Here is an 18,970-nt window from a genome sequence, read left to right on the forward strand (position 1 = left end):
GGGGTGGACATATTGAACAACTGGTCCCCAGAGTTCCCTGAGTTGACTCCCAGACACATCCACCCTGAATTCATGAGATGGATACAAAATAGTTCACTTATTTGCAAAGAGCTCCCAGAAAGAAAGAAAAGGGTAATTGTATCATCCCCAGTATTAAAATTGCAGTGGGCAGCTAACACTGCTTGAATTCCAGCTATTTGCCAGGCATTGTGCTACAAACTTACATCCATCATGTCATTTAATCCTCACAACAACCTTGCAGGGTAGCTGCTCCCCATCTTGTAGAAACGTTACCGAATGTGCCCAGGGTCACATGGAGAGCCACTTGAGGGGAGTAATGAGATCTCAGTCGCCTGCCTGGCAATCTCTGCGTGTTCCAAGAAGTTAGAGGACTTACTGAAAGACACTTACTGGTAGGCTCGGCTACAAGCATAGCCTGGTTCTGTCAGGACCTCCAGGCCACACTGCCTTTGTACGGGGATGTTCCATTACCCACCTTACCCTGCACAGACTCCAAAGGCTGGCGAGGCCCCTGGTTAGAGCGTGGGATGACAGGGCCAGTGCTGCAGGCCAGGGGCCCAGGTGTACCAAGTGGCTTCTTGCAGTGGACCTGAGTCATTCTCTTGCCTGTCCCACATCAGAGTCCCATTCCTGTGTTAGAAGTATCCCCCAGCTTGAAGACAGAGGCTGCCTCCCTGAAAGAAGCTGAAAATGCCCCTTTCTGCCTCCTTTTCCCAACCTCCCTTGCAGCAATGTCCTGGGCACATGACGTGGCTCCTCCAATTAGAACCACGTGCCCAACTTCAAGGTAAAGCTGCCAGTGGGAGAAGCTCATCTCAGCAATTGATGGCGGCAGTGGCAGCAGGTATATCCGGCTTTCAAAGGTGATGGCACCTCCATCCCTCGTTGGTGATGCCCGTTGTGGCATCTGTGCCCAGCAGAGGCAGTAAGGTCTCTTCCAGATCTGATCCTCTGACCTTCCAGAACTCCTGGGAGCTAACCAGTAACTTGGACAAATTCCTTTACTGCTTAGAGTCACCAGACTCAGTTTCTGTTGCTTACAGTTAAGAACCTTGATGGATACAAAAACAGGACTAGAGGTGGATGGAACAAGAAGCCCTGTGGGAAATGGGGGTGATGGAAGCCTGGCAAGTGGCCAGAGGACAGTGAAAATCCAGCTAGTATTAAGGGACAGGACACCAGTAGCCCACAGCATGCCATGGCGAGACAGTTAATCCTGTGGTCTCCAGAACAAAGCGCCCATCAAGGGCAAGGCTTTTGGGACCTGGTGGCTCTTGCCATAGAAGAATATAAAGATTACCCTGACGTCAAGGGCTGTTAGGCAGGCTGTGTGCTAACAGCACCAACAGCATAAGGGAAAGACAAGATCAAAGTCCAAATTTGCGGCTCAAGACATGGTTAGAAAATCAGGGAATTTTTATATCTTGTGGCTGCAAGGCTGAGAGAGTTACAACCCAAACTTAAGGCTTAATCAGTGGTTATAAAATGACACCATGAGGTGGCTTCACACCCTCTCTGGGTCTCTAATTGGGAAAGAGTGGAGAGTGGGGAGCAGAGAGAGTGGAGGGCTTTGCGGGAGGGTGTGGAAGACTCAGGACCCCCACTGCTAGAGGTTCCCTTGCCAGCCAAAGGGACTCTTCTTGGTCATTCTGAAGGTCTTGGCAGCAGAAATTCACTAGCTCTTTGCCAAACCCAGATCCCTTTCCTCCTGGGCGCACATCTAGGGGGGGTTGCCCACCCTCCCTCGCAGTTAGTGTGCTGCATGGCTGAGGTGTGGCCAGTGGCAATGGGAGGGCGGGATGTGCACCACTTTCATGCCTGACCCATAGCATCGTCCAAGTGACCATCAGCCCTCCTGCTTCCCAAGTTGGCCACCTGAATGCCAGTGCCCTGGGTGAGCTGGGAAGCCATGTGCTGTTGGTGGCAGGGCCTTGCTCAGCCTGGGTTCCCCCACTTCGTTGCACATGTGCAACCAGGCCAGCAGCTAGCATTTCCTTAAAAAATACACTCTGTAATGACCTTGCCCTGAAGGAGACCACTTGTGTGTCCTACCCCCTCACCCCTCATTTTCTCCAGACTTAAATAACAAGTCGTGTCACAGCAGGCCCCAGGGGGCCGATGACTTCAAATCTGGGAGGAAGATATTGAAACACCAGAAGAACCATGAGATTTTGCTAATTTATATTGACAAAACCTGCAAAATGATCTGGGAATGGATTCTGAGGGTGGAGGGTGGGGAAGGAAGAAAATGTTAAATAGTGTTGAATGTTTTGTTGTTTTTTTAATTTAGCTGTGCCGGTTCTTAGTTGTGGCACGTGGGATCTTTAGCTGCGGCATGTGGGCTCTAGTTCCCTGACCAGGGATTGAACCAAGGCCCCCCGCACTGGGAGCGTGGAGTCTTAACCACTGGACCACCAGGGAAGTCTGGTTGAACATACCGATATTTAGGATTCTATGGAGTGGCTGGGATGGTTCCAATTGTTTGCTCTGATGTTTGCTTAAAGCCTGGACTCAATTGTGGCTGAATAACATTAGCTAAATGCTAATTGAAAATAATAATAATACAAATAAGAATAGCTAAAACTTACTGAGCATTTACTGCTCTGCCAGGGACAGTTTTAAGCACTTCATTTATTTAACAAATTTACTGAGTTAACAAATGAAGTTTAGATAGTCTAATGTTGATGGAGGAATTGAGAAATGAGGGCGCTGGCTCAGCCCAGCTGATATTCATCAGCGTTTACTCTCCCCAGGCTTTGCTTCAAACACTTTAATGTATTAACTCATTTTATTATCTTCATTTCACAGAAGAGGATCATGAGGCAGAGAGATGTTTTAGGGTGACCAACTGTTCTGGTTTGTCTAGGATGGAGAGGTTTCCCAGCATGTGGGACTTTGAGTGCTAAAACCAGGACAGTTCCAGGCAAACTGGGACAATGGGTCCACCAAGGTGTTAATAACTTGACCAAAGTCACACAGCTAGTAAGCGGCAGAGCCTGTCCTCCAGTTCAGGCAGCCTGACTTTAGACCCCAACTCTGCCTCTGCCAGTGGTTCTCACACCTAAGCCTGCATCTGAAGGGGCTGGAGATCTTGTTAAAACTCAGATTAGGTTTGGGGCAGCTGAAAATCTGCTCGTCTAACAAGTTCCCAGGTGATGCCGATGCTGCTGGCCCGTGAACCAACATGGAGAACCGCAGCGTTCGGCTCCCTCGCCTCCAGATGAGAAGGTTGGAATGGACTTTTCAGGTAGGACCTGCTCACTGACACCCCAACCTAGAAACCCTGGGACGGCCCCAAGCGTGACCTTTGCCGAGGCACTGAGAAATATATTGGTGAGGGAAGCGCTGTAGCGCCAGGAGTGCTGATGGGAGAGGCTGCAGCTGAATGGGAATCCGGTGTCTGGGGTGTTAGAGGCTCAGAAGGGCCCTGGATTGCCAACCTCAGTTGCCATAAAGGTGGCTCCTGTGCTGCTGCTGTCAGAGTAGGCTCTGCATTTCCTGGGCCTGGCCGCAGTGGCATGGGAGTCTACCCAGATGGGCTTTGCAGCAGAACTTGGAGCACTGTTGCTGGCTACATAGGCCCCCAGCGTGTCTCTCTCGCTCTCCCTAGGATCCTGTGACCAACCATTATACTTAAAAAAAAAAAAAAAAAAAAAAAAAAAAAGTGAAACTTACATAACGTGAAAGTAACCAATTCAGTGGCATTTAATACATTTACAGTGTTGTACAACCACCACCTCTATCTAAATTCCAAAACATTTTTATCATTTCAGAATAAAACCCATACCCTCATTTTCCTGTTTCCCTTGGCAACCACCCGTCTCTGCATCTATGGATTTATTTACCTTTTCTGAGTAGTTCGGATAAGTGGAATCATGCAATATTTGACCTTTTGTGACTAGCTTCTTTCACTTAAAATGTTTTCAAGGTTCGTCCACCTGGTAGCATGTATCAGTACTTCATTCCTTTTAATGGTTGATTTAATATTGCATTGCATATGTACACCACGATTTGTTAGCTACTCATCCATTGGTGGACTTTTGGGTTGTTTCTACCTTTTGGCTATTGGCTATTGTGAATAATGCTGCTATGAACTTTGTGTTTTAAGGATTTATTTGAGCACTTGTTTTCATTGCTCTTGGGCACATACCTAGGAGTGGAATTGTTGGGTCATATGGTAGTTGTGTTTAATTTTTTTAAATTAATTAATTTATTTATTTTTGGCTGCGTTGGGTCCTCGTTGCTGCGTGCAGGCTTTCTCTAACTGTGGTGAGCGGGGGCTACTTTGTTGCGTTGCGTGGGCTTCTCATTGCGGTGGCTTCTCTTGTTGTGGAGCACAGGCTCTAGGTGCACAGCCTTCAGTAGTTGTGGCATGCGGGCCGTAGAGCGCAGGCTCAGTAGTTGTGGTGCACGGGCTTAGTTGCTCCGCGGCATGTGGGATCTTCCCAGACAAGGGATCGAACCCGCATCCCCTGCATTGGCAGGTGGATTCTTAACCACTGTGCCACCAGGTAAGTCCTGTTTAACTTTTTGAACAATTGCCAAACTATTTTTCACCAGCTGCACCGTTTTACATTCCCCAGCAGTGTATGAGGGTTCCAGTGGGTCCCCACCCTCATCAACACTTGTTATTGTCTGTTTCGTTGCTAACGGCCATCCTAATGGGTGTGAACTGGTGTCTCACTGTGGTTTCTATTTGGATTTCCTAATGACTAATGGTGTTGCACATCTTTTCATGTGCTTATTGGCCATTTGTATATCTTCTTTGGAGAACTGTCTATTCAAGTCCTTTGTCCATTTAAAAATCATTGCCCTTTTGATAAATTCCTTTTCTGCCATGACTAGCCAGAGCTGTTTCTATGTTTCTATTGGCTGCAACCAAGAACCGTGACTGATCTGCTTCTCCCGGTTCCATGGGCCCAGGCCACACTTGTACTGATACTTCCAACCAGCAAAGCAACTCAATGTTCGCACATAACAGTGTGCATTCTGGACACTAGTGGTAGCACCTCCCAGTCTTGCACCTGCCTGGACTCACCCTCTCACCACTATAGGGAGAGGGAGGAGATGGGGCCATAACAGACCCCAGTTCAGATTATCACAAAGAAAGCAGAGACATGTCGAAGCAAGCATAATTAATAAAGGAGGAGGTGTGAACAGAAACACAAAGCTGAGAGGCAGTGGTGAGAGGAGCTGGAAATGAGGGATACAGACAAACAAGGCTTCTAAATCTGTGCATTATTCAGGACTAAGGGTCTGAAAACCTCCAGAGGGTGGCCTGGGTCACGTGGGTGAGCAGGGATGGGACCGAGGTGGCTGGGAGGAAACCAGTCTTCCTGGGATTATTCTGGGTTGTCTGAATTCCCCTTCACAATGAGCATTCACAAGTCCAGCTGATCCATAACTTAGTTTAATCCTTTGTGGGGGTGCATCCTGGGCAGCAAGGAACCTCTGTCTGCCCCAGAGGGTCAGGCCCAGATGGAGGAGAGTGGTCTCTTCTGACCACTGCCCCAGACTCCTGTTTCAGTGCCTAATTAAGACCCATCTTCCCACTCAAAAGCAGGCTGGGGGACCCCAGGCTCCCCTCCTCCTATACCGGGCTCTCCATCGGCCTCACTTGTACCCCCCGCCCCGCTTCCTGCAAGGTCTGAGGCCTCTTTGGCTGTTGGGCCTGCAGTCCTAGCCCGGCCTTTGTTCTAAACAGGTGGGCAGGAGGGCAAGTAGGGCTGTGCCTCCAGGTGCTGGCAGGGGAGAGGCCTGAGTGAGCCTCAGGGCCCTGGGTCCCACCGGGAAATGTGCTCCTGAGCTGGAAAGGAAGAGGACAGGACAAGGGTCAGTGACGGCCCAGGTAGTCCTGGGATGGGGACCCTGCTGCACTAGGTCCAGAAATAGCCATGATCCCACTTGCAGCTCCAGATCCTTCTAGCAGGTGCTGCTGGGGGCTGATTCTGGTCGAGGTCTCACCTCTGTCGCCACCATAGTTCACTGTGCTCTAGGGAATCAGGGAACGCTGAAGAACCCGATGGGTCCCCAGGTGGCAGCTTTAGTGACGGGAGGAAAGGGGCCTCAGCCGGGCTGTAGTTCTGGTGTTGCCCCTGCGTGGCCGAGCCCAGGCCAATCTCCCTCTCTGTGCTTCAGGGGCCTACAGGGGCAGCGAGGCCCTGAGCAGGATGTCCTCGTGGCCCTGTGTGCTCAGACACTCTAGACTGTTCATCTGGATATCCCCAGGGGACAGGGACCAGAGGAGGGGAGCCGTGGGACGGCCCTCACCAAGCTGGCAGATGTAACGGTTGCGGGTTTTACAGCGCTGGTCGTTCCAGTTGAAGGCGGCCGATGCCTGCAGTTCCACACAGTTGCCAAACCTGCCAAGGTTGTCGAGTGCTCAGGGTGGAGGAATGAAATCATGAGTCCTTAAATCCTCCCCCACAGTGGGCCACCTGCATCTAGGGAGGTGCCTCTTGGGTGCCCCCATCCCACATATGGGGCTTCTGGGAGCCAGCCCCAAGCTCCATGCCTGCTCTTCAGAGCACTGCAGCTCCTCTCTTCTCGGTGTGCCGTGGGGACAGCTCCACCCACCGCTGCAGCCCTCAGCCATGCCTGCCACTGCGGGTGGGGGCAGGGGGGTTGGAACAGACAGGCCCACATCTTTCCTCCCAGCAGGAGAAGGTATGCCTGGGGGCCCACCAAGCCAGCTTCCTCTAGGGATGGGCCATGGGCCTGGGCATAGCTGCCATCAAGGAGGTCAAAGGAGAACTGGGCGGGGTATCTGGAGCCTTGGTGGCCACACAGCCTGACCACCTCCCCCCTGCCCTGGGCATTCCTGGGCTTTGAAGACCAGGGCTGGGCGTCAGTGCAGGCGGGCCAGTGGGCAGATGTGTGCACGAGTGGACACAGGTGGGTGGCCAGCTAAGGAGGGCAGAATCAGTGTATTGATACAGGCAGAGGGGGCACGGTTGGGGGGAGGGATGGAAAGATAATAGAGAGATGGAGAGACAGCTGGAGGGATGATGGGGACCGTGGATGGATGAAGCCTTCTTGGTTTCCCTCTCTTTTATGTGAGCCCCTGGAGGTCAGGGATGTACCTCATCTCAGCACTGGGCCCACACCCAGCTGTGCCTGGACTTCCTGGCACCTGGGCACCAGGTAAGGCCCAGACCCTCAGGGCGCTCAGCCAAGCAGCAGGCAGGGTGGAGGTTGTTCAGTGGTGTCTGAGGGCTCAGCAAGCAGGCCCAGGTGAGAAGGTGGGCCCAGGGGAGGGAGGGCACCCCAGACTCACCCCTGGTTGTCAGGCTGCCCAAAGGCGAAACTGGTGAAGGACTGGTGCTCCCCGGTGGTCCAGCGGAAGGAGTCCTTAGCGGTCTTGTAGGTGAGCCCTGAGCCACAACAGCCAAGTCTGGCCTCACACTCGAGATCCCTGGGCCCCACTGGCAGCCCAGGCTCCCTGCGATGAGGGCCTGAGCCCAGAGCCTGCTGCCCAATGCCTGTCGACCCCCAGCCCTTAAGCCCCCTTCCCAGCACTTCCAGCCCCTCTGGTGGCTCTCCCTCCCTTCGGCTCTCTCTGCAGGGAAAGGAGTCACCAGCCTGACTACTGGCCCCATTCTGGGCCCCAAGCCCTCACCACGCCCTTACTGGGTTTCCACGGCCCAGATTCCTGGAGCAGTGTGAGGCATCCCAGCCCCACACTCACTGCATCCCTCCCCCCTCCACCAATCAGCCAGGCACTCACCGATCCAGAAGTTCCTGGTCTCAAAGTCATTGTTGGTCACCTCGTTGGTGGTCTCCAGGCGGCCCAGGTAGAAGGCGAGGATGTCCTGCACTTTCTGGCTGTCAATCTGGGCTAGCACCCCGCCCTTTCCCTGTAACCCCCGCTCCGGGTCATGCTGGCCCCAGAGCTCAGGCCAGCCCTTCCTTTCCATCCTGCCACCCACCGTGGCCAGGGGTGTCCAATCTGTGTGCTGGCCGGGCTGTCATCAGCCCCCCAAAGCCTCCTGCCTCTTAGAGCAGAGTCTGCCTTCTCTTCCCTGCCCACAGCTCCTCTGTCAGGGTCCCACCCTCGGAAGGGTTTTGTTTCACCTGCTCAGTGTCTTTAATACATTTGAATTGGTTGCCAACATTAATTAATTGAGAGAGCTCAGTGAAACTCTGAGTTTCTGGTTCTCTTGAAAAATTCCAGGTCCTGGCCTCCCTGAACTTGCATTCCTGCCTGGCAGCCAGCAGCTCGAGCTGAGTCAGGATGGCCCCTTAGATGGGGGTTGAGTGGGGCCTTGTCCCTGGGTCCCTCAGCTCATTAAGTGATCTCCTGGCTTCCATGGACCTCTGAGTTGTAACCCCGGCTTTATACTAAAGATGAGAGTCAGGAGAAGTCAAAGGAATTCATCTCTTAGCCCAGGGTCCCTCTGTTAAGAACCCAGGGGGTTGGTCCCTGGGAAGGCAGGGGCCAACCATTACCTGGCATTTCATCTTGGCTCCATAATAGGTGTCTGCCTCTGAAGACACCATGAAGCAGTCTCCATCGATCCTCAGGTCACAGGTGTGGAAGGGAAAGTGCACCTTGGCTGCGGGGAGGGAAGCCTGATTTTGTGTGTGGGCACCTCAGAATCATTACCCTTCCGGTCCTGCCAGGATGTTAAGCTCAAGGTACCCCTTCCTCTGGCCACCAAGCAGGAGAGGGGGTTGGGGTCAGTGGTGTGCTGGTAAATGTGTAACAACCAGCTCTCCCTCAAAGAAAAAAGAAGTCTATGATTTTAGCATTGCCATTTCTGTGGTGGTGTAAAGACCCCCACCATGGCCAAGTTCAAGCTACTACTGTGACGTCACTGATCGGGGAATGGGAAAGAGGTGCGTACGATGGGCTCCTGTGAGCTGGTCCGAGCCGGACCCAGCACCAGCTGAGGGGGTCCTGGGAGGGGCTCGTCTTGTCGGGGGGCTTTGCGGCAGGACTCACTGGCACACTGGGCTCCCCCATAGCCAACATCACAGACGCAGGAACACTCCTCTTCCCGGAACCGGCCGTGCACGCACTGCACGCTGCACCGCACTGCCAGGATGGGGCAGGGGAGGGGACGGCACTCAGCTGGCAGCCACTGGGCCCCAGGCTGCCCCTCACAGACCACGGATGTGCGCAGAATGGCCGACCACATCAAGAACACCCCCCGCCCCCCAGAGATGGAACCCATCAGGGCTCCCAGCTGCTGCCACATTTGGCATCTTTGGTTTGATCATGTAGAGAGATGCAAATCGGGGTTTGGGAGTGGACCTGCTCATGGTCACAGAGCTGGGGGGGTGGGGGACAGTGGGAAAGGAATGCACTTCTGGATCCTGATACTGTCCTCCTCCCACCATCCCAGAGCCTGAGGGGCCGATCTGATTTCACTTTGAATTCCCTGCACAGCGCAGGGTCTGGCAGACCGTCGGTGCTCAGTGAATGCTTATTGGATGAGGATATGCTGTGCGAGGATCACTCCCTGGGTCCCCCCGCGTGGTCACAGTCCGGAACTCCAGGTGCCCCTCACCTTGGCAGTATCTGCCTGTGTAACCCGGGGGACAGTGGCAGTGGCAGGTGCTGAGGTTGAGATGTCCGTGGTTCCGGCAGCTCATGCGACATGGGTTCCTGGGGACCTCTGGTCGGATAAGAAGGAAACGCTGAGAGGGTGCCTCTCCCCGGCAGGCCAGGCAGGTGCCTCCCTGAGTGCTGAGGGCCAGGGCTTCTGGGACAGTCCCTCAGGATGCTGCCAGCCTCCTCCAGGATTACCAGATCAAGCTGCCCCGGCCAGAGGCAGGCAGGGTGGGGCACTTACCACACAGCCCCCCTGCGTGGTCCCAGGCTTTGAAGCAGCCCGAGACGCTGGCTGTGCAGAGCGAACACCAGGCGCCCTTCTTGTAGGGGACGATGGTCTTCCCGTTGACCTCCCAGTTGCCTCTGTGAGAGCAAGCAGCAGAGGCTAGAAGGGCCTGGCCTTGGACCTTGCTGCCTGCCCCACCAGCCCCTTCAGCTCCTTCCGGCCCAGCCAGGAAGGCAGGGAGCTGGGTGAGACAGGGAGACTTCCTAGGAAAGAAAAGATGATCTCTAAACTAATACTGGGCAGATGCCCTGGACGCTGGGTGGCGCCTCCAGGAGGGGCATCTGAGAAGAAGCCACATTCTGCGTGGCCAGAATCTTGGGTGCTGCCCACTGCTGCACCCTCTCCCTTTCCTCCTCCTTCCCTCTCCCAGCAGGGGTGCAGACCAAGGGGTAAAGGCCTGTGGGTGGGTGGGTGAGTGTCTCACCCTGGGTGACAGCACCCCCTGCCCCGCAGCCCAGCAGGGGATGGCAGGGCAGCTGCCATGGCGGAGGCTTACCCGGGAGAGTAGGCACAGACAAAGGCTTCCATCTCAGCCTGGGCCCCAGAGCAGGGATGCCGCCCACAGCCCAGCTGGCTCGAGGTGGCCCACACGAGCTGCAGGAGACACAGTGGCTCAGAAGCCCTCTCATGGGCCCCCTCCACTCCTAGTCTGGGGACCAGCAGCCTAGATGATGCTCCCCTGGGAAGGGTGGACACAGCTCTTGCCCCAAACCAAGCAGATAAACAGTTTTGTCACCTCCCTGGGGACCCCAGGAGCAGTAGTTGTGCTGGGCAGGGATATAAGGATGGGTGGGAATAGTCTAGAAACGCCTTCTGGGTCGGGAGGTGAGGGTCAGCAGATACCTGAAGGGAAGGGAGATTGTGGGTAGTGGAGGAGAGTGGGAAAAGAAAGACTTGGACATCAAAGGCCTTGTGATGACTGAAAAAATGGCCACAACCCTTCACTTCTCCCGACAGCCCCCTCTTTATAAAATGTGGCTTTGCAGTTCTTTGCATCAAGAGGAGGAATCTCTTTCCCACACCTTGAATCTGGCTGGCCCTGTGGCTTCTGTTGGCCAACAGAATGCAGGAGAAATGATATTGAACCATTTTAAACCTAGGCCTCAGGAGACCCTACAATTTCCACTCATTCTCTTAGAACTCTCATGCTCAGCCACCACGTGAACAAGGCTGCTGGAGGTTGAAGAACCTTATAGGGCAGAGATGAACCAGTTGAGGCCACTCTAGACAGCCAACTCCCAGCCAGCGCAGCAGCTGACTGCAGTTGCAGGAGTGGGCCCAGCGAAGACCAGAAGAAACTGTCAGCTGAGCCCAACCCAAACTGCCAAGCTGCAGAATCGTTAAGATGCTGTATTTGGGAGTAGTGCATCATGCAGCAACAGCTAACAGATACAGGTCTTTAATAGTATTCAAAACTTAGATTTAGAGTTTTAGAATCAGTGACAACTTGGAAATAACACAAATGGTCAATACACAGGAATAGCCAAGCAAACTCTGGTAGCCACTAAAAATGACCAGCATGAGGCAGGGAGAAATGCACATGTAGTCATACCTATGTGTCCAACAATTAGAGAATATGCATTCTTTTTAGGAGTGCCTGGAACTTTTGCAGACACTGACCCCTCACTAAGCCACAAAGCAAGATTCAATAAATACTCAATAACCAACATCCTACAGGACACATTCTATGAATTCAATGCAATAGAATGTAAAGGAAATAATTTACTATTATTATTAATTAAATTTTTTCAAAAAAATTTTTGGCTACGTGGCTTATGGGATCTTAGTTCCCTGACCAGGGACTGAACCCAGGACCCGGCAGTGAAGGCGTGAAGTCCTAACTACTGGACCACCAGGGAATTCCCAAGGAAATAATTTAGAAGTAAGTAAAGGAGAAAACATAGTTTGGAAATTTAAATATACACTTCAAAATCAAAGACAGCATCATAATGGAAAATAGGAAACTCATAGACCTAAGTGACAATGAAATCACTAAATTCCAAAACTTACGGGATGTAACTAACAAAGTTTAGAGGGAAATTGATAGCTTTAAAGGCATATACCAGAAAAGAAAAAGGAGTTAAAATTAATGAGTTAAGAAAGTAGAAGAAAGAAAATAATAAAAACAAGGGCAGAAGGACTTCCCTGGTGGCACAGTGGTTAAAAATCCGCCTGCCAATGCAGGGGACACGGGTTCAATCCCTGCTACGGGAAGATCCCACATGCTGCGGAGCAACTAAGCCCATGTGCTACAACTACTGAGCCTGTGCCCTAGAGCCTGTGAACCACAACTACAGAGCCCGCGTGCCACAAGTACGGAAGCCTGTGTGCCTAGAGCCTGTGTTCCGCAACAAGAGAAGCCACTGCAATGAGAACACTGCAACGAAGAGTAGCCCCCACTCTCCTCAACTAGAGAAAGCCCGCGCACAGCAACGAGGACCCAACGCAGCCAAAAATAAATAAATAAAAAATAAGTAAATTTATTAAAAAAAAAACGAGCAGAAATTAATAAAAAGAAGAATAAGGTTGTGGATGGGTGGAAAAAAGAGAGAAGGAAAACAAACAAAAAGCTGATTCCTTAGAATAAACAAACCTCTGGGAAGACTGGTAAAGAACAAAAGAGAGAAGGCACAAATAAATACAATTGAGAATTTTAAAAGGACATAGCTGCAGACACAGGAAACATTTAAAAAATCTGTTTAATTCTAGTTTAAAATCTCTGTTAAATAATTAACAGTTAGGACCAACAAACTGGAAAATATAAAATGGATAGTTTCCTAGAAGATAGAACTTGGCAAAACTGTCGCAAGAAGAAATAGAAAATCTGAAATGATCTACGACCATTTCTAAAAGTTGAATCAGTAATTAAAAATCCATGGATACATACACATGCGCACAAAACAATCAAAAAATAGAACAAGGCCCAAATAGTTTTACAGGACAGTTACAGCAAATATTATAGAAGCTATTCCAGGAAACAGAAAATGAGGCAAAACCTCCAACTCATTTTATGAGATTAATATAAACCAGGTGAGGGCAGTATGAGACAAGAAAAGCAGAGGTCAATTTCACTATCAAATAGCATTTAGGAAACCAAATATAGTAATTAATTAAAAACAACAATAACACACACACACACACACACACACACACACACACCTACATCGCTTTATTTCACATCACATCATATATACAATGGAATACTCAGCCATAAAAGAGAATGAAATTTTGCCATTTGCAGCAACAAGGATGGACTTGGAGGGCATTATGCTAAGTGAAGTAAGTCACACAGAGAAAGACAAATACTGTATGATCTCACTTATATGTGAAATCTAAAAAATACAACAAACTAGTGAATATAACAAAAAAAGAAGCAGGCTCACAGAGAGAACAAACTACTGATTACCAGTGGGGAGAGGGAAGAGGGGAGGGCAGTATAAGGGTAGGGGAGTAAGAGCTACAAACTATTAGGTATAAAATAAACTACAAGGATACATTGTATAACATGGGGAATACGGCCAGTATTTTATAATAACTATAAATGCAGTATAACCTTTAAAATTTGTGAATCACTATACTGTGTACCTGTAGCTTATATAATACTGTACAACAACTGTACTTCAGTATAAATAAATAACTAAATAAATATGAGTCATGAAACCGTGAGCTGATAATTGTTGAAGCTGGATGATAGGTAGATGGGGGTTCATTATATCACTTTGCTTTGTATATTTGAAATTTTCTATAATAAAATGTTTAAAATATGTGACCAGGAAGATGTAGGGTCATGCAACAGCTTTGTACACACACAAAAAAATTATTCATGTATTTCATCACTGTAAATAGTTAAGGAAAAACCTTGTAATTATTTCAATAGATGCACAAAAGGCATTTGATAAAACACAAAACCTGTTCATGACTTTAAAAATCCTTAACAAACTTAGATTAGAAAGAAATGTCTGTAACCTGATAAAGGCTACTTATTAAATTCATATGAAAGACTCAGGAGAAAGAATCAAGAATAGCCAAGAAATTTTTGAATGATAATAATAACATGGGGGATTTTCCTGTCAAAACTTTTTGTAAAGCCATAATAATTAAAGCACATATATGCAGGAGTAAACAAAAAAGCAACAAAATAGAAGAGAGAACTCAGCAGCAGACCCCTGTAGATATGTGAGCTTGGTATATGGCTGAGGTGGCATTAGAGTCTGTGGGGGAAAGATTCAGTGCTTAATACAAGAAGTAAAAAAAAAAGATAAAATTAAATCCTACATCACTAGATGGCTTAATGACTTCAGTATGAAAAAAAGGAAAACATTTGAACTTTGGAAGAAAATACAGGAAGAATATCTTGCTGATGTCGGAGTTGAAAAGGATTTCTTAAACATGATACAACAAATGGATGAACTATAATGAAAAATTAGAAAATTGACTACATTAATATTAAAATCTTCTGAAAGATTTTTCTTATAAAAGATAACATAAAGAGAAAATACAAGCCATATATTAGAAAAAAAGTATCTGCAACCAATATGACCAACAAAAAGTACAAAGAATATAGCAAAGATGCTTACAAATTAATAAGGGAAAGATGACATTAACAGGCAATGAAAAGAACAGAAAAGAGGCTCAGTCCCACATGTAATCAGGGAAATGCAAACTAAAAACAGAATGAGGTAGCATTTCACGGCCTTGAGTTGGCAAAAATTAAGGAGCTGACAATGCTCCTTAATGAATAGAGTAAGAATGGGGAGTGAGAACTGGTTTGTGGGCAGGAGTAGACTTGGCGACATCACTTTGGCAATAGCTACTAAGGTTGTAGGTGCGTGCTCCCTCTGACCCAGCCATTCCCCTTCCAAGTGTGTCCTAGAAAAAGTCTGGACACATATGTACAAGAGGACCGGAACTAGGACTTATGCATTTCAGTATGACTTGGGATAGTAAAAAAAAAAAAAAGTGGAAGTAACCCAGATGCCTGTAAATTGCAGTTTATTCATAGTGAATCACACATGCATGCTCGGATCAATGGAAATAAATCTTACAAATGTGGTCTGAAGTGATAAACACAAATTGCAAAAGAAGATGTACAGAGAGAGCACTTAGGTAGGATTTAATAACACACAACCCATTTGCACAAGTAGAAAATGTATCAAAACCCTTCTATGTGTAGTAAAGGTAGTAAAACATGCTTGGGGAAATTCCCTGAGGGACCAGTGGTTAGGATTTGGTCCTGTCACTGCTGGGGCCCTGGTTCCATAGTGGTCGGGGAACTACCATCCAAAAAAAAAAAAAAGAAAAGAAAAACAGGGAATTCCCTGGTGGTGCAGTGGTTAAGAATCCGCCTACCAGTGCAGGGGACATGGGTTTGATCCCTAGTCCGGGAGGATCCCACATGCCGCGGAGCAAATAAGCCCATGCACCACAACTACTGAAGCCCACGCTCCTAGAGCCCGTGCTCTTTAACAACAGAAGCCACCGCAATGAGAAGACCGCGCACCGCAACGAAGAGCAGCCCCCACTCGCTGCAGCTAGAGAAAGCCGGCACGCAGCAACGAGGACCCAACGCAGCCAAAAATAAATAAATAAATAAATAAATAAATAAATAAATAAATAAATAAATAAATGTTAATGTCATGCAAAAAAACAACAACAACAACTCACTACCCTGCAAGTTGACACATAAAAGTAACCATAAAAAAAAAAAAAGAAAAACATGCTTGGGATTTTGCCTGTGTTTTCCAGTGCTGGATCCTAGTACATAAACGATGCCAGTTACAGAGAAGGCATTCAACAAACTTTGTTGAGGGGGAAAGAAAGGAAACAAGGGGTGTTTTACCTGGACTTCAGCAAGGTTACCTCTGGGGAGGGAAAGAGGAAGGGCAGAAGGAGGGCTTACGCTTAGTTTTGTTCTTTTAAGAGGATGAGAAACAAATACAGTTAACATTTTCTAATGCTAGGTAGTGGGTAAGAAGGCGTCCGCTATTTGATTTAGGTTTGAAATATTTCATATTTAAAGCTGAAAAAAGTAAAACTAAACAAATGGGAGGAAAAGCAACCACCAATTTTGGGACAAACTGCAGACCTCTGAACCAGCCCAGCAGGGCAGGGGCCTCACCTGAGTGTAGTGGGTACAGGTGGCATTGGGGGCACACTCGGCCGCTGCCTGGCTGTACTGCTGACCCTCTGAGAACCACAGGCCCACCACGTGGATGAAGGACGCTGAGCTCACGGGCAGCAGCTGCACATTCCAGCCCACTTGCGGGGTAGCCCGGGGGACAGAGGCTGGGCTTGGGGCTGGGGCGCCACAGAGGGCCGCCCTGGTCTGGGCCTGTTGGGCCAGGCTCTCGCTCCAGTCCTGGGGAAAAGGAGCACAAACAGCAACATCAGCAGGGGGCCCCTGGGCCAGGCCTTAGTGATCCAGCCCCCCCACCAGCACATCCAGAGGTGCTGGTCCTGCAGAGAAGAGACCCCAGCCCAAATAGGGGTCCTGCTTGGCTGCTTGAGTGCTCTGAGCTGCTTTCACCGACTTCACTGGGGCCAGGGAAGGTCAGACAGGACCTGCAAGGGGCGCTCCAAGGTGGTGTTGGAAAAGCACCTGCCCTGTCTGGACCCCCCACCCAGAGCCCGGCTCCACCCAGGACTGACAGCTTCAGTCCTTCTGACTCCAGTGGCGGTACCCTCAGGCCCCGCCCACTAAGGGTGATGGGTGTTCCTGGGTGCGAGGTGCCAGCCCACGTGATAGGATGGGCCTCTGCCGTAATTTTTCCCGTCTGGTAATGGGAGCCCTGGATAGTGCCCAAGCCTTTCAAACTGGTTCCGTGTTAGGTAAAACTGACCCTGGCCATTGTCAGAAAGGCTCCCTCTTAGCTTCCCTTCTGTGATGCAAAAAGTCGCAGCAGCCATACCGCTGTGTCTTATTCCCTAAATCTGGTTTTGGAGTACACAGGGGCACCAGCTGGGAGTCAGGACCAGAGAGGGTGTAAAAGGTCTCCAGGGCCTCAGCGCTTTGGTCTCAGCAAGCAGAGTTCTCTGGAGTGGGCCTAATCTGCTCTTCCCACCATGTACCAGCTGCCCTTTTCCCTACCCCCATCCAACAGCTCCCCGTCCTCTGAAACAGGGGGCTCAGCAACCAGGATGACATGTGTCACCCGATTGTCATGCCCTGGTCCAGCCCAGCCACCTCATTCCAGCTGTGTGACCTCCAGCAGTCTCCTAATCTCCACGAGACTCAACATACCCTTCTGTAAAATGGAATAATAAGGTGGGCGTTCCCTGGTGACCTAGTGGTTAGGATTCCAGGCTTTCATTGCCATGGCCCAGGTTCAGTTCCTGGCCAGGGAACTGAGATCCTGTAAGCCGTGCCGTGTGGCCAAAAAATAAAACAAACAGATAATAAGGTACCCATAGGGTAAGATTGTGTGACGACTAAATGGATGCAGAGAGAAAAGTGCTGCACTTAGGGCCTGACCTGCAGCAGCCGGGGCAGATGGTGGTTGTGATTTTACTGCTGATGGGGACTGGAGCTGGGAGCAGCGGGGACTGCGTGGGGCGCCTCAGCAGCCTGGACCACCCCCAGGGGCCTCAGCCTCCACTGGGGTGCCCAGGGCCAAAGCTGTGGGTGTGACAGAGGCTGAGTGGTGGGGCTCCACTTGCATTTTTTATGAAATGCTGTTTTCTAAGACTTTGGCAACAGGGCCATGGGAAGTGTAGAAACTGACTGGAGCAGCCTCAAACGGGGCACTAGGGCTGGGAGTGTGGGGATGAGAGCCAGGACCTGGGCCTGAGGAGGGGCAGAGCTGCCGCCGAGCAGGGAAAGGGGGAGAGGCGACCCCCCTCCTGCCCACCCCACCCCCACCTCCTGGGAACCTGACCCTGGAGCTCTCAAGGTCGCCACCGCTGCGCCAGCCTCAGAGGAGTTTATGGGAAGCAGTCATGGGGAACCCTGCCTGCCCTGCACTGCCCCTCCCTCGTTCCCTCGACTGTTACCATGGGAGGGGGCAGCTGGGGTCCCATACTACGGGGCAGTGTTTCTGGGCCCTAGGATGACACCTCCAACCCTGAAACCCCGAGGGAGTGGTGGGAAACCCTATACCCCGCTCCCCGGCCCCCAGTGAATGAGCTGGGAATTGGGGAGGGGGCCCCTCCTAGTTGCCTAGACAAACTGCTGAAGAAGCAATGGGTCTGGTCACACACAAGCCTCACCCCTCCCACCCCCAGCAGGATGCTTCTCCCTCCCCGACTAGCCTCCCATCCCGCTGGGACTCTTTTGTGATGCTCCTCTTTCTTGGAGGAGGGGACCCCAGCTCTTTCCATGGCTTCTGGTCTCCGGGGCAACGGGAAGGGATGCAGGGAAAAGCCCAAGGACTGCCTTTCTGGGGGAGGAGGAAGCAACGGCCCCCCTCCACCACCACCCCGCCCCCCGGCAACCAGGCGTGGCCCCAGAGCGGGCAAGTTGGCTGGCCGCCGCCCCACCCTGCCAGGTGAAAGGGCACCTGGCACTGGCATGGCCTCCTCAGTCCTCTTCAGGATTGCCCCTCCGGTCGCCCCCTTGGCCAGCCCGGGTTGGGGGTACTCACCATTCTCTGCATGTTGGCTGCAGGGGGGTGGACCCGGCTGCGCAGGCGGTTGTGCAGGGAGAGGATCAGGAAGCTCTCCTTCTTGCTCAGGGCTGGGGTGGGAGACACGGTCAGGCCACCCGAGCAGTGGGACCCGGGCCCGGCCCCTGGGCGGTGGGGCGGGCGTCACCACGGCAAGATGAGAATGCAACCCTGCACTTATGGAACAAGACCTGAGATGGGACAGGACGATGGTCGGTGTGTATGGGACGACCCGGGGCAGAGGGATGGGGGTACAGGGAGAGGCGGAGAAAGCAGTGGGGCTGAGACGGAGAGACAGGTGTAGGCGTAAAGGAGCTTTAGGCTGAGAGCTGGGGGTGGGGTGATAGAAGGGAATGGGGGCCTGGGGGCTAGGTGTGAAGAGGGGTCCAGCCCTGGGCTCGCAGCCGCCCCTCTGGCTGGGGCTCCTCTCGGCCACTGAGTCTCTTCTGGGGTCCCTGCTGCAGGCTCCCAGGGTTCTTCCGTCACCCCCAGGCCCGGGCCCACTCC

General features: G+C 51.0%; 1 protein-coding gene across 1 annotated transcript in view; it reads right to left on the bottom strand.

The window, feature by feature from the left end:
• Positions 1-5,789: 5,789 nt before the first annotated feature.
• The window catches only part of LOC132479689 (C-type lectin domain family 18 member A-like), a 31,493-nt gene continuing 18,312 nt past the window's right edge, over positions 5,790-18,970 (bottom strand). Inside the window, exons 5-15 of the mRNA XM_060083180.1 lie at positions 18,443-18,534; positions 15,982-16,221; positions 10,360-10,457; positions 9,819-9,940; positions 9,534-9,641; positions 8,966-9,058; positions 8,470-8,576; positions 7,748-7,877; positions 7,298-7,394; positions 6,292-6,383; positions 5,790-5,827 (exon numbers count right to left, since the gene is read on the bottom strand). Coding sequence (XP_059939163.1) covers positions 5,790-5,827; positions 6,292-6,383; positions 7,298-7,394; positions 7,748-7,877; positions 8,470-8,576; positions 8,966-9,058; positions 9,534-9,641; positions 9,819-9,940; positions 10,360-10,457; positions 15,982-16,221; positions 18,443-18,534 — 1,217 coding nt within the window. The remainder of the gene's footprint in view (positions 5,828-6,291; positions 6,384-7,297; positions 7,395-7,747; positions 7,878-8,469; positions 8,577-8,965; positions 9,059-9,533; positions 9,642-9,818; positions 9,941-10,359; positions 10,458-15,981; positions 16,222-18,442; positions 18,535-18,970) is intronic.

This window comes from Mesoplodon densirostris, chromosome 19 (genome assembly GCF_025265405.1).
Source record: "Mesoplodon densirostris isolate mMesDen1 chromosome 19, mMesDen1 primary haplotype, whole genome shotgun sequence".
In the NCBI taxonomy this organism is placed as follows: domain Eukaryota; kingdom Metazoa; phylum Chordata; class Mammalia; order Artiodactyla; family Ziphiidae; genus Mesoplodon; species Mesoplodon densirostris.